The sequence below is a fragment of the Xenopus laevis genome, chromosome 3L (genome assembly GCF_017654675.1).
Source record: "Xenopus laevis strain J_2021 chromosome 3L, Xenopus_laevis_v10.1, whole genome shotgun sequence".
NCBI classification, from domain to species: domain Eukaryota; kingdom Metazoa; phylum Chordata; class Amphibia; order Anura; family Pipidae; genus Xenopus; species Xenopus laevis.
Window position 1 is genome coordinate 133,507,882 of NC_054375.1, and position 15,677 is coordinate 133,523,558.

The 15,677-nt window shown below is 42.2% G+C and overlaps 1 protein-coding gene across 1 annotated transcript; it reads right to left on the reverse strand.

The window, feature by feature from the left end:
* Positions 1–922: 922 nt before the first annotated feature.
* On the reverse strand, positions 923–14,294 carry sftpb.L (surfactant, pulmonary-associated protein B L homeolog). Its single transcript, NM_001096917.1, is given in 11 exon segments — positions 923–1,054; positions 1,755–1,862; positions 2,233–2,313; positions 4,325–4,485; positions 6,642–6,825; positions 7,400–7,486; positions 9,319–9,468; positions 10,878–11,003; positions 11,151–11,222; positions 12,221–12,348; positions 14,007–14,294. Coding segments are annotated over 11 exon segments (1,182 nt in total). The 5' UTR covers positions 14,056–14,294; the 3' UTR covers positions 923–1,018.
* Between the last annotated feature and the right edge of the window lie 1,383 nt (positions 14,295–15,677).

A 15,677-nucleotide genomic window follows, 5' to 3' on the forward strand; every position in this document is an offset into this window, starting at 1 on the left:
TCCTAATATTGTAGCAATTTCTCAGATGGGTTTTTTCTGTTTTTACAGCTTAAGGAAGGCTTGTTTCACCTGCATGGAAAGCTCTTTTGACCGCATGTTGGTAATCTTCCACATAGAAGCCCCCCCCCCTCAAATCAACTCCAGGGATTTTATCTGTTTCATTGCAATCGATTCAATTCATGTGTGCTTCAAGAGTGGAAAACGGCTTTTTGTAGCCCCAGGTGCACGCTGTACCTTCTGCCAGGGCAAATAGATGCAGATAAACAAAAGCAGCACTCCGGTAATTTGAAAAAGTGAATCTTTACTTAAAGTGCCAAGGCAATGTTTTGGGCTTCCATGGTCCTTTATCAAGCCTGATAAAGGGCCATAGAAGGAGAAATCGCAGGAAACATGCGTTTTCATCCGACAGTTGGATCAATGTAGTTGTTTCCTGTGATTTCTCCTTCACTTCCGTTTTCTGTAAAACATCCGACACGACGCATGCGTTTAGTCGCATTGCGACGTGTCTGGTCTACGCGCTTCGTCTAGTCCTGCCCTTTGAGTCAATTGAGCCCCTGAAATGAAGTGATTGCGTTTAAAAAAAAAAAAAAAGGCTTGAGTTCCTCACATTTTTATGCAATCTTTTTGTTCAACCCACTGAATTAAAGTCTGCAGTTCAACTGCATCTGAGTTGTTTCATTTAAAATTCATTGTGGTAATGTACAGAACCAAAATTAGAAAAAAAAATTGTCAGGAACCACTGTCAGCCCTCATAAATGGAACAAAAGGTGGCGATAGTGTGGCCCCCTGTATGGTATCATTCAGCTTGGCTGTCGGCTCATAGGTCAGACTTGCAGGCTGTGCATAGTTACCTATAGCCATGGGAGGTTTTGTATAGGTACATAGAGAGGTTAATGCTTGTACACAAGACACGACAGATGACTTCTAATGATACATATATTTATTCATGTAAAAAGAAGCTTGATAGCTGGAAGACTGGGGGTGGGGGGGTTAGGGAACAGAAATCCAGAAGAAAACTTTAGTGCCACACATGGGTCAAACAGTGACTGACGGCCTGGAAAAATAAAGATACAGATTAGTATTTACATCATGCATCACTGCTCTTTGTTCTGATTAAATGACAAGCAAAGCTGGAAAAAAAAAATGTCACAGCCCAGGGAAATAACCCATTTACCCCATGAGACTGTAGCTCAATGTTAAATCACAAAGAAGCAGCCCATGGTATGACTTGTTCACCTTAGAGTTAAATTTTAGTATGATGTAGAGAGGGAAATTCTGAAACAATTCATAAGTGTTTTTATTATTTGTGGTTGTTGAGTTATTTCGATTTTTATTCAGCAGCTCTAGTTTGCAGTATCAACACTGTGGTTACTAGGGTCCAAATTAACCTAGCAACCACTTCTGCATTTGAATAAGAGACTGGGATATGAATAGATGAGGAAATAGAAAGATGCATAATGAAAAGTAACCATAACAATACATTTGTAGCTTTACGGAGCATTTGTCGGTAGCTGGGGGGGTCAGTGACCCCCGTTTGAAAGCTGGAAAGAGTCAGGAGAAGAAAGCAAACAATTTAAAAACTATAAAATATAAATAATGAAGACCAACTGAAATGTTTCTTAGAATTAGCCATTCTATAACCTACTAAAAGTCAATTTAAAGATGAACCACCCCTTTAAGTAATTGTAGGTGCTTCAATAATCTCCTCTACTTAATCCTTTAATGCCCCCCCCAAAAACATTTTTTTTACTCACCCCACAGTCTTTAGCCGTTTCCAGGTTTTGACACCAATAAGAGGGTCCCACGGTACACCCAGAATGCTGTGCGGCTGCATTAGCAGGAACAGGACAAGCTCCCAGTGCCTGAGAGAGAAGGAAATAGAAGTCTGTTGGTACAGGGCAGGGTGCATCACTCTCACAGCCAGAATTCATTTTATTTCACTTATATTGCTACTTGCAAATTGCACATAGAAGATTCTGATTGTGGGACACAAATAAATAAGAATGGGCAGGAGGGATGATCACATTGTAGCAGCTCTTCCCCATTCAATGATATATTCTGCAATTAATCTGCTTCCAGTCTGTTCTAGAAATCCAGTGTCTCTTTCAGTTGCTGAACTGCTACTCCCAGTAGCAAGGAGCTTTCATCCATGTACTTTTAACCACCATTGTAGGGGTGTTTGGACTTTTACTATATCTTGAGCTGAGCAGAACAATCCTTGTTTGTCAGTACCTGGCACGTCATCCTGTGGTCCCACTGCTTGTGCAGGAGGAGAGACAATTCTGTGTGATGGTTCTTAAGGAAAGTCTGGATCTGAGGGAGCAGAACAGATTTAATTATACAGTGAGTTAATCCTGTACACCACAAGTGCCCATACTTTACTAATGCGAGTACTTTTAGTGATGTTGTCCCATTATGATCTATATCCATAAAAGCTTTGGTAGCATTCTGTTCCATGGAAAATATTACTGAAATATTATATTGATTTATGAGATCATTTTTATTGCTATATTTAAAGGAGAAGCAAAGGTAATTTTTAATAGCTGTTCTAAACTGTTAGTTGCATGCCCCCCTCCTGAAACACCATACTTTAATTACCCAATTTGCTGTGGATTTCTTGTACTGAGAAAAATAAGTAAATCTCCGTTGCGGACTTTGCGGCCGGCATTTTGGTGATGTCACATCCTGTGCCTATGTTCTGAAAGTGCGCATGTGCAAAATGTATTCCTCCCCATGACCCCTCGCGTCATGCTTTCAACCAGAGCCGGGTCAACCCGGCCAGGCGCCCTAGGCAACCTGGTGGGCCACGGCGCTGGCTCTGTGCGCGCTCGACTGTGCATGCATGAAGTTTCGCTCCAGCGCGCATGCGCGAAATTTCGCTCCCGCGTGCATGCGCGAAATGTGTGCGCACATGCGCAGAAGAGCATTTATGCGCAAGACACCAGCGGCAGTTGGGGAGAGACGAAGGGGTAGGCGACAGAGAAGGTATGTGCCTGGCGCCCCCTCAGCTTTGCGCCCTAGGCACGTGCCTACTCTGCCTACCCCTAGTTTTGGCCCTGCTTTCAAAGCTCCCAAACATTTGCCTCATTTGTCTGGGGGATATACTGCAACTGTTTGTACATGCGCAGGGCTTGATGATTGATTTTGTGCATGTGCTAGCCCTTATATAGCAGATTTGGATCGGCAGAGGGATGTCTTCTATTTTATATGCACTTTACAATATTTTTGACATCGCTCTCTGAATACAGCTAAAGGGGAAATCATGTAGGGTCAACATTTCTAGTATCTCTTCAAGTAGCTCTTAACTCAAGCGGCAATATATATAACTGTATTTGTATTTTACCTTTCCTTCTACTTTAACAAACAACTATTCCTCATGTAACATTAACATCAGGGCCAGAACTAGGAGTAGGCAGAGTAGGCACGTGCCTAGGGTGCAAAGCTGAGGGGGTGCCATGCACGTACCTTCTTTGTCGCCTACCCCGTGTCCGGTCCCCTCTCTCCCCGGCTGCCGCTGCATTTTCTTCATCTTTTGCTCACATGCGCATGTGCACGCTCCGTTTCTGTGCATGCGCGCATGAGTGCGAACAGTTTTTGTGAATTGCGTGCACTAAAGCGCTCCATTTCGTGCATGTGGCGATAAGCCCTCAAGCACCAATTCGTCTGCGCCAGGCCCAGACAAGTTGCCTAGGGCGCCTGGCTTGCCTGGCCCTGCTCTGCTTAACATAATAAATATCTGAATGAAAAGCATGAAACAGGAGGGTGATTTAGACAAGCTGTTGACGGATCAACTGCTCACCAGCTAAAGGTCTACTGGTAGATCCTGATCTACCTTTTGGGCACCCCTCCTGTACACAGATGGAACTGGGGCCAAAATGAATTCATGTTACATAGGTGCATATTTAATAACAGAAATAACATTTATGTCAAACAGTACTAAAAACGGTAAAAAGAACCCAACCCCACAGCCAACAGTCCAACGCACATATGAACATATCCAGGGTTGGGCCCAACTAGGGAAGCACAGTATCCAGGATTTGGCTTATTCCAGCACTTCAAGAAAGTACTGGACAATATAAAATACATAATTGGTTTGTTCACAAGTGGGGCACTTCTATCAAGCTTGAATGCACAGTGTTTAGATAAATCTTTTATGAATGTAGCTGGGTCCCGCAATTGAGTTAGTGATTGTCCAGCTTTGGCTTTAGAAATAAGCCAAATCCCAATGAAGAATGATTTGCGCCTGTTTTTATTGCAGAGCTTAGTGTCATTAGTCCCTAAAAGTTTTTTTCTCTCATTTCTGTACACTGTCTGCCAGTCTCACCTCTTTCCATGCCATGCCAGGCTCTCCATGGGCTTTCAGAACTGCAGCCTCTACCTCTGCCTGGGTCATGTTCTGCTTTATGGTGGGTTTGATGGCAGAGGTAACAGCCAGGCATGTGTCACAGGCAAAATCAATATCCAGAACTGGTATCACTGGTAAATCTGAAACAGAAAAGCACCAGCTGGGAATTACCTGTCTTCCCACCATCACCCAGAGATTAACTCTCAGCCATTGATATTAACTTACACTATAGGTGGGATTTCAGCAAAATAAGCTACTATTTAAGTACAGCAAAATACCTTTCTGTGTGTGGGAGATCGAGGTCTTTCTTGGATATCTGGAGGATTGATTGGGGAGGTTGGTGGTCAGTTAGGGACTCTATTAATGTATGTAAAGCAGGGTTTAATTCTTCGTTAAAAGAACCACAGATGTTTTGTTTACATTTAAAGCTTGTGTGTCCAATCAGTTTTTTGAAATTACGATTTGTTACCCAACTGTCTTATTTTATAAGCAGGGTGTCCAATGGGAAGCCCAAGGAATGGATGTGGCCCTCCAAGTGTTTCCTATTTCCCCCAGAATGCTCAAGATCTTCACAAAATGCTGTGTATGAGTACGAGGTAGAAGGGCGTTCCACAAAATTCCTTTTTTACCAACGGAAAAGCATTGTGACATTGCGACCCTCTCATCTGAGCTCTCACTGAAAGTGTATAGAGAAAAGGTGTTGTTGCTTAACTAAATAATTCTGCTGTACTGTGACTATTATCTATCCTGACAGTAATACAATCAGGCAGGCACTCAAAGGACCAGTCCTCCACACACATGTAAAAGAATTATCGGTTTATTCTGTGCTCATGGCATAGCCTTACGCGTTTCGAATCTTCTTGGCCGATGATTAAGTGTCTGTGAAGAAACGAAACGTTCAGGGCTATGCCATGAGCACCGAATAAACTGATAATTCTTTTACACGTCTGTGTGGAGGACTGGTTCTTTGAATGCCTGCCTGATTGGATTACGGTTTGGATCTGCTCACTCAGCTGAAAGGGGAGGCAGTTTGGGGAGATTCGTCACCCAGAAGAAGAGAAGATATGTCGCCGGGCGACTAATCTCCCCGAATTGCAGTGGGTGTCTCTGCCCTTACTAATTACTTGACCTTACACCCCTGGGGAGTACTGTGATAGGATGCTAATTTGTCACTTGTTAACGCCATTCACAGGGTCCCTGATGTCCCCTACTTCTCAATGAATGGTTACCTTAGGGTCCGACCTATTCTCTTCTGATACTGAGAACTGAATTCATATCAGGCAGATCCTCCACCTACTATGTTGGATTTCATAAAGACCAAGTTCCCCTCTTTTTTTTATATACTAGAGAGTCAGGAACTGGTAAACTACCCTTGGTCCAGTGAGGAGCACAAGGTATAGGCTACTGACTGGGGACTTAATCCTATGGGTCCCTACAAGTATTTTACGATAAGCCGGTCCCTAGTCACCAGATGGTTAGCTCACTCAATTTTGGACACAGAGATGTCAACTTGATGGTACTATAAACCAGGTGTGTCTTATCCATGTCCCTGTTGTGTCAATTCACACCTGTTCTGCCCTCAGACATGCCCCAATCTTGTCCAAGCCTCACCCCTAACCATGCTCCCCGCTCTACCCATTTCTGAGAATTTAGGGTGCATTTGAATGTTTTTCAATGTCGTGGATATGTAAAATTATGGTAAAAATTCTGATGGTGGGAGTGGGTGACTGGTCTGTTACTGCAGGTAAAGTGAAAGGGGATAAATCAGGGGGACTTCCTAAACATTGGGGTGAGTTGTCATGTCTGTGGATAGAAACTGTAGCAGAGCTTTCAAAACAAACTCATAATAATAAAGTGAACTATATTTAAAGTAAAGAGATTAAAACCCTTTTTTTTCTGTTGTTACCAGTCCCTTAGGGTCAGGGCACACAGGCAGATTCGAGGAGATTAGTCGCCCGGCGACAAATCTCCTCTTCTTCGGGGAGACTAATCTCCCCGAACTGCCTCGCCTGCCTTCCCGCTGGCTGAAATGTAAATCATTGCAGCGATTCGTTTTCCGAAGTAGCCCAAAGTTGCCTGACGTGGAAGCTTCGGGCAACTTCTGGAAAACGAATCGCTCTGAGTGCCATCCCGCCGGCGATTTACATTTCAGCTGGCAGGAATGCATGGGAGGCAGTTCGGGGAGATTAGTCACCCCGAAGAAGAGTAGAATTGACGCCGGCAACTAATCTGCCTGAATCTGCCTGTGTGCCCTGACCCTTAATTAGTAGTGATTTAACCTTTAGGCGCCTCTTACCTGCCTCGCAGTTCTCATCCGTGGCACACATGAACAGCAATTTGCACAGCAGCTGTGGCCCCAGTTTCTCCAGCACTATATCCAGTAAAATAACTGTGTATTTCTCCACCAAACACTGGCAGACACCTGCTACCTTCGCTGGAAGGATCCGGCACAGTTGAGAGGCTGCTTTGGCAATGACTGTCTGTAGGCATCAAAAGGAAAGTCAGCTAAATGCTTCAAAAGGAAAAACATTTGTACCCGAACAACTATTAGAATGAATTAAAATGAAGAGCAACTGCAAATAATATAATCTGGATTATACAGAAGATTTACATTTAACAGCAGTGTCACACATACAGATCAATGGCCCATTATACCCTTATATTTCCAGGCAGAATTGTGCTTCGTAGACAATACCTATGCTGTTTTACGGGAGTTTATGGAGACTGCAATGTATAGATACTTCTAAACTGATTCAATTCCATGCCTCCTGGGTAGCTAAAACACAATCCTTTCATGTAAACAGGATTACTCTAGCAGAAATAATGGAGGGTCTATAGAAGCTTGTGGCCAGCCAGACTGGGAGACAATGGGATCACAGGTTGCTTCCCTTGAACATCCATAGCAACTAGTTATGTGCCCATGTGCAATAGCTCATTGTACCAAGAAAACCTGCCAGAGGCCATTTCACAGCATGGGGTATAACAGGGAAAGATATTAGAGGCAGAGAGAAAATACTGAATACGTTTGAGGTGGATGAGCTTTTAGTTACTTACCTTTGGGATGACTTTCTCTAATTGGCTGATAAACGACTTGCACATCCAGCACATGGGCTTTGGTATTGGCAAATCCTCACCATCACCCTGTAATGACAGATGATATTGAAACACATCCATGGCACAACCATAGTTACATACACATGAAAGGGGTTGTTCACCTTTGAGATAACTTTTAGTATGATGTAGAGAGGGATATTCTGAGACCATTTGCCATTGGTTTTCATTTTTTGTTATTTCTGCTTTTTGACTTTTTACAGCTTTTTTTATTCAACAACTCTCCAGGTTGCAATTTTAGCAGTTGCTAGGGTCCACATTGCCTAGCAACCATGCCTCGATTTGAACAAGAGACTGGAATATGAATAGGAGAGGCCATGAATGGAAGCAAGAGTAATCTAAAGCAGCAATAGCTATAACTGTGTAGCCTTACAGAGCATTTGTTTTTAGATGGGGTCAGTGACTCCCACTTGAAAGCTGGAAACAGTCCGAAGATGAAGGTAAGTAATTAAAATACTATAAAAAAGGAAAAATAAAGGCCAATGGAAAAGTTGCTTAGCATTAGCCATTCTATAACATACTGAAAGTTAACTTAAAGGCGTAAGCCTGTCAGGACAGGGACTTTCTTTCTACTGTGTCTCTTATAACACGCCACTTAGGGGCAGATTTTCTAAGCTCGAGTGAATTTTCGAAGTTAAAAAATTCGAATTCCGTAATTCTTTTGGGTACTTCGACCATCGAATAGGCTACTACGACCTTCGACTTCGATTCAAATGATTCGAAATAAAAATCGTTCGACTATTTGACCATTCGAGAATCGAACTGTCTCTTCAAATAAAACTTCGACTTCATACTTCCCCAAATTAAAGCTACCAAAGTGCAATGTTAGCCTATGGGGACCTTCCACAGTACTTTCTAAGTTTTTTTTTGGTCGAATAGAAATCCTTCGATCGATCACTAAAAATCGTTCGAATCGATCGATCGAATACGCTAAAAATCCTTCGACTTCGATATTCGAAGTCGAAGGATTTCAATTCGAGGGTCGAATTTTGAAGTTTATTTAACTTCGAAATTCGACCCTTAGTAAATCTGCCCCTTAATCTCTGTATATTTACGCTTATTTATGCATTATTTATTTATATTTGCCCTCCCTTTGTGACCTTTTCTATACTTTAAAATTGTACAGGTACGGGACCTGTTATCCAGAATGCTCAGGACCTGGGTTTTTCTGGATAAGGGATCTTTCTGTAATTTGCATCACCATACTTTCTGCTAATAAATCATATAAACATTAAGGGTGAAGGAATGAATAAAAAAAACTTCGAATTTCGAATGTTTTTTTTGGCTACTTAGACCATCGAAGTCGCCACCTAAAACCTACCAAAGTCAAAGGGGAAGGTCCCCATAGGCTTTCTAAGTATTTTTTGGTTGAAAAAAAAAATCGTTCGATCGATGGATTAAAATCCTTAGAATCATTCGATCGAACGAATATCGCTAAATCCTGCGACTTCGATATACGAAGTCAAAGGATTTAACTTCAACAGTCGAATATCGAGGGTTAATTAACCCTCGATATTCAACCTTAAGTAAATTTGCCCCTAAATGAGCAAGGTACTGTTTTATTATTACAGAGAAAAAAAGACATCATTATTTAAAATGTAAATTATTTGTTTAAAATTGAATCTGGCCTTCCCATAATTCTGAGCTTTATGGATATTGGGTTTCTGGATAACAGATCCCACACCTGCGTATCCTAGTGGTGCCACTAAAATCAAGACATACAATTCTTTGTGACAGATGATAAGTGTGGCCCCTCCTTAGCGAATCAGAAACATGAAGTGACAGCGCAGGTACAGAACTGACGGGCCCTTGTATTCCCAGCCCAGGGATGATAGCAAAAGATAAAAGAACAGCTCATTTACCTGCGTTGCTTTTTCATGTGCGTTGTACAAATGCTCCTGAATTAAAGGGAATATTTTTTCAAGGATCATTTCTGGTTGCAGCTCATTATTCCAGAATTCTTCTTGGTCAGATTGGCAAAGTCTCAGGGTGGAACACAGAGTGTCAGGGTTCTGTAAGGCAAAGAACGGCAATTACATGCACTCATTAAGGTCCTTGTGGGGCAGAGGTGTGTAGTGGGTTTTTGAAGGGGTTGTTCACTTTTAATATGATGTAGAGAGTGATATTTTGAGACAATTTGCAATTGGTCTTCATTTTTTGTGTTTTTATAGTTATTTAGCTTTTTATTCAGCAGCTCTCGAGTTTACAATTTCAGCAAACTGGTTGCTATGGTCAAAATGACCCTAACAACCATGCAGTGATTTGAATAAGAGACTGGAATATGAATAGGAGAGGCCTGAATAGAAAGATGAGTAATACAAAGTAGCAATAATGATACATTTGCAGCCTTACAGAGGTATGTGACCCCCATTAGAAAGCTGGAAAGAGTCAGTAGAAAAAGGCAAGTAATTAAAAAAAATATAAAAAAGAAAAAATGAAGACCAATTGAAGAATTGCTTAGAATGAGTCATTCTATAAGATACTAAATGTTAAAGGGATTCTGTTTTGATTTTTATGGTGTAGTTTTTATTTGTAAATTACACTGTTTACACTGCAAATAATTCACTCTACAATATACATTTTTATTCCTAACCCAACAAGTGTATTTGTTTGTTATAATATTGGTGTGTAGGCGCCATCTCAGGTCATTTTGCCTGGTCATGTGCTTTCAGAAAGAGCCAGAACTGCTTTCTGGCAGTTGTTTCTCCTACTCAATGTAACTGAATGTGTCTCAGTGGGACCTGGATTTTACTATTAAGTGCTGTTCTTAGATCTACCAGGCAGCTGTTATCTTGTGTTAGGGAGCTGTTATCTGGTTACCTTCCCATTGTTCTTCTGTTGTTAGGCTGCTGGGAGGAAAGGGAGGGGTGATATCACTCCAACTTGCAGTGCAGCAGTAAAGAGTGACTGAAGTTTATCAGAGCACAAGTCACATGACTGGGGGCACTTGGGAAACTGACAATATGTCTAGCCGCATGTCATGTTTGCTCGTTTGAAAAATGGATTTCAGTGCAGAATTCTGCTAGAGCAGCACTATTAACTGATGCGTTTTAAAAAAAACATGTTTTCCCTTGACAGTATCCCCTTAACTTCTTCAGTGTGAAAGTCTGTTCCAGCTCCTGGACTATAGTGACCAGATATATTGTTGGTGGCTGTTTCCCCAGCATGTAGGTAGGAGGCTGCTGGGATTGTTTAGAAATGAAGATAAAAGCAGACTGATGTGTGATATAGACTTATTGTGAGGTTTAGCTTAACCCCCCCCCCCCAATTAGTTAAGAAGAATTCCTGGAAGTCAGCTTGTCCGTGGGTGTGTGAGATCTGCCCTTTCAGAGGCCCACCTGATATACTGTACCTACCCCTTCTGCTACTAATCTGGGCCAAGTCCATGGAGAAGGAGAATGACCGGGAAGCTTCTACTTACCACTTGTTTTTCCAATACAGTGACCATCATAGACTCATACTGATCCACCAGCAAGTTGCACTGAGCAATGAGAGGCACCACAGGGAGATGGGAACACTGCTTGTGCAGGAATTTCTTTATGGTGTCCTGCAGAGACAGTGTTGGGTCAGAAGATGGAATTCTATACACAAACACACACACACACACATGTACACATGCATGCACACAGACACACACACACAATCAATTTATGAGTGTTGTGTGTCTTTCCCAGCCATTAGAATCACCAATTACCTGGATGGGTGATGCCTTCACCATGTCCAGCAAGATGTTCACAATCTGCTTACACTGCACGCACAGCACATCCTATGGGATTTGGGAGAGACAGCTTGGGATAAACAAAAGCAGCAGAACCAGTGAACAAACAATTCCAGTTATTACAAAGGGCAATGTTACACTTTTTGCGTAAGTGTTGCTTGCCCATAGCAATTCTTTTCCAGCATATGTTACCCGGTTACTCATGAGATCCTGCAGAATGAAATCTAGAAAAGGCGCAGGAGTCACAGTCCATGGGATACGGGTGCCAGGAGGAGCAGATAATCCCAGGATCACTCCAAATCCTATTGACTGTATTTGATCCAAATTGCTTCTCCCCAGCCCATACTGAATAAGCCCCTGGCATGTGAAATATGAGCGTGATTTCTAACTGCAGTCATTTATGACCCTCCTTAAATTTTAGGAGAAAAACTTTCTTCATAAACATGTATTTAACGGCTTAAAGGGGGTCAACCTTTAAGTTAACTTTTATTATGACATAGAGAGGGATAGTCTGAAACAATATGCAACTGGTCTTCTTTTTTTATTATTTGTGGTTTTTGAGTTATTTTGTTTTTTATTCAGCGGCTCTCTAATTTGAGAGACCGGTTGCTACGGTCCAAATTGCTCAAGCAACCATGCATTGATACGAATAAGAGACTGGAATATGTATAGGAGAGGCCTGAATAGAAAGGTGAGTAACAAAAACTAGTAATAACAATACATTTGTAGCCTTACAGAGCATTTGTTTTTAGATGGGGTCAGTGACCCCCATTTGAAAGCTGGGAAGAGTCAGAAGAAGAAGGCAAATAATTAAAAAATGATAAATAAATAATGAAGACTTAATTAAAAGTTGCTTGTAATTGGCTGCTCTATGAAATACTAAAAGTTTACTTAAAGGTGAACCACCCCTTTGACAGTTAGTGCCCCACTGGAAACCCAGCAGTTGCAGGTTCTGCTTCCTTTATAGAAACAGTCTTGCTTTAAAGGCCAGTAACCTGCATTGAGTGCTATCAGAGGATCATGAGGACAGTTGCCAGTGCACTTACTATTCCTAACCAGGCAGTTTGCTTGCAGTGATCCACGGCTCCACATTGAGCTGCTGTCATCAGGTCCTGACACCAGAACTCCGGGCCCAGGGCGCAGTCGTCCTTTACTGGGATCTTCCCAGACAGAACTGGAGAGGAAACAAAGACTCACATTACACAACTTGCCAGAATATCAATTTATATCCAGTAATAGATGCTTCCAGATTGATGAAAAGTAAGTTTAGATAACTTAGGGTCAGACTGGCCATGGTACCAGATGATTTCATGATGGGCCCCAGACATTTCACATCACCCCTTCTCTAGGTCTGTATGACTCCGATTACACCTACTGATTACATCTAATTGTTGAGCACTTAAAGTGATACTGACACTAAAAAATGAATTTTAGCATATGAATGTACATTAAATGTTACCTATAGGTCATGTTGATCATTTTTTGCTGAAAGGTTTGTTTTTGTACATAATTGTTAGTTGAAGTTCCTAAGCCTGACTCTCTGACACTCTGACTTTGCCAACCTGACTGTCCCATCTCAGCCTGTTAGTTACAGTTTCTAATGCTAACGGACTCCTGCTGCACAAATATGGCAGCCCCCCTCATACAGGAACATGGGGGATCAGACAGGTAATGTAAAAGCATCATGCAAATACTTTATGGCAAAGTTAGAAGTAGCTTGCAAAGCCAATATTATAATAGATGTAAAAAAAATTAATTTCAGGTGTCAGTATCTCTTTAACAGAGGTTAAAGGAACAGTAACACCAAACAAAGTGTTTTAAAGGAATGACAATACAATGTACTGTTGCCCTGCACTGGTACAACAGGTGGTGTTTTCTTTAGAAAAACTACTATAGTTTTAAATAAACAAGCTGTTGTGTAGCCATGGGGGCAGCACAGGTTACATAGCAGATACCAGATACCAGGTCCGGACTGAGAATTAAAATAGGCCCTGCCATTTCAGGTACACAGAGGCCCAATCAGCCCACATAGAGGCCCAAACAGCCCCACCAGCCCACTAAATATTGACTTTCTATGGCACCTTATAGCAGCCCCTCTGGCATTTGCCAGAACCCACAGATTGCCAGTCCGGGCCTGCCAGATACAATCTGTAGAATCCAACTGTATTCTATAACAGGGCTTATCTGTTATCTGCTAAGTAACCTGTGCCTTTTCTCCTTTATATCCTGAATGGCTGCCCCCATGGCTACACAGTAGCCTATTTACATAAACTAGAGCAGTCTTTCTAAAACAATAAACATAACTTTTACCAGTGCAAAGCAACAGTACATTATATTCTAATTACTTTTTTACCTTTACTTTACTGTTCCTTTAAGAACTAAAAGGTAGTGTTTGCCCCAGTAAGATTAAGTACCCTATTTAACAGCATCTAAAATGGGGACTCTGGTCAAAAATCAAATAGAAAGAAAGCACTACTACAAAGAGCAATTAAGATCTATGATGAACTAAGACTAAATCAGATTCTGTGCAAGGGTGCACAACCGATATTGCTTAATTGTGATTCTCAACCATTGGTTTTGGGTAGAATTTTGGGAATTGTAGTTCAATAACAGACTGAGGGCCAAAGGTTTCCAAACTCTGCTGTAGAGAAGCAGATCCAGCGTAGGCAAACTAGTAACAGACCTTTGCCATAGGACGTCTATCTAACCCATGGTCATGAAATTAAGTTTATACTTTTACCTGTCTGGGTATGCTGGGGGATATCAGTCTCAAACAAAAGCTGGAGGAGCACTGGGTGGACAATATACAAATCTGTACTGATGGATCCTTACCTGCAGCTGCACACAGGGTAAGTAGCCAGATCAGGCGTGTCCCTTCCATCTCTGTAGTGTAGTGAGTAGGATCTCTGAGGTGTTGGCTCTATATATTTGGGGTGGGGGTTAATGATGTAGAAAGGCTTTCCCAGAAGTGTCCCAATGCTTACACTGGGCTGAGTCAACGCTTATGAGTGTAATGCTTACACACCTGAAGTGCACACACTACAATGTGTCTGCTGCTGCATAGTCAATACCTGCCAAAGAGTCCAATCAGATAGCTCCCTCATTACCCTTAGACTTCCTCTATCCCCTGCTAATACCTGCTAATACCATGCACAGGACACTTTCCCTTACTGTGTCATTCTGCTGCCTCCCCCACCAGGTACATATCCAATTTCTTCTGAAATTATTATCTCAAGAGCCCACTTTAATATTAGGCAAGAGGCCACTCAGGTTTATGGAGTGTTCTGCAAATACTTCTCATCTGCACACTATGTATATTGCACAAATAGCCAGTCTAAACCCTCCACACTGGAAATAACAGCAACATATCAGCTCTTTATGTAGTCTGTGTCTGAGCTGCTAACAATCTGATTCAACCATACAATGCATTCCATTGTACCAAGCCCTTTGGGCAAAATTCATCTATTTTTGTCATGGTTCTTATCATGTTTCTGTAAAATGGCCTCTCTTGACTAGTTGTTGCCATAATTTCGAGTGCCCCTTTGTCATGGTCATGGTTTCCAGTATCCTCTCCTTAAGGTTATGATTCCCAAAATCCTGTCCTCAAGTTCACAATTCTAAGCATCATCTTCTCAAGATCTCGATTTCAGGTTTCCAGTACTCGAGGCCATAATTTACAAAATTCTATCCTCAAGACCATGATTCCATGTGTCCTATATGCAATACCATGGTTTTCCGTATCCTCAACTGAAGTAGACCATGATTCTCAGCATCCTGTATACAAGGTTATGGTTCCCTGCATTCTGTGATCAAGGCCATGGTTTCCACTTTCCAGTATCCTCAACTCAAGGAGGCCACGATTCTTAGCACTCTGTATATGAGTTTATAGTTCCTTGAGTCCTGTGATCAAGGCTATTGCTTCAGCATCCGCAACTCAAGGTCACGATTCATAACATTCAGTTCTCAAGGTCATGATCTCCAGTATCCTTTCATCAAAGCCGTGATTCCAGAGGTCCTGTGCTCAAGACCACAATTCCTAGCATCCCTATTTCAATGTCATGGTTCCCTGAAACCTGATCTCAAGCCCATGGAATCCAGTGCCTGTGTGTGACATACTCTGCCTGTGTGTGCCCTTCTCTGCCTGTGTGTGTGCCTTTCTCTGCCTGTGTGTGTGCCCTTCTCTACCTGTGTGTGTGCCTTTCTCTGCCTGTGTGTGTTCCCTTCTCTGCCTGTGTGTGTGCCCTTCTCTGCCTGTGTGTGTGCCTTTCTCTGCCTGTGTGTGTTCCTTTCTCTGCCTGTGTGTGTGCCCTTCTCTGCCTGTGTGTGTGCCCTTCTCTGCCTGTGTGTGCGCCTTTCTCTGCCTGTGTGTGTGCCCTTCTCTGTCTGTGTGTGTGCCCTTCTCTGCCTGTGTGTGTGCCCTTCTCTGCTTGTGTGTGTGCCTTTCTCTGCCTGTGTGTGTGCCCTTCTCTGTCTGTGTGTGTGCCTTTCTCTGCCTGTGTGTGT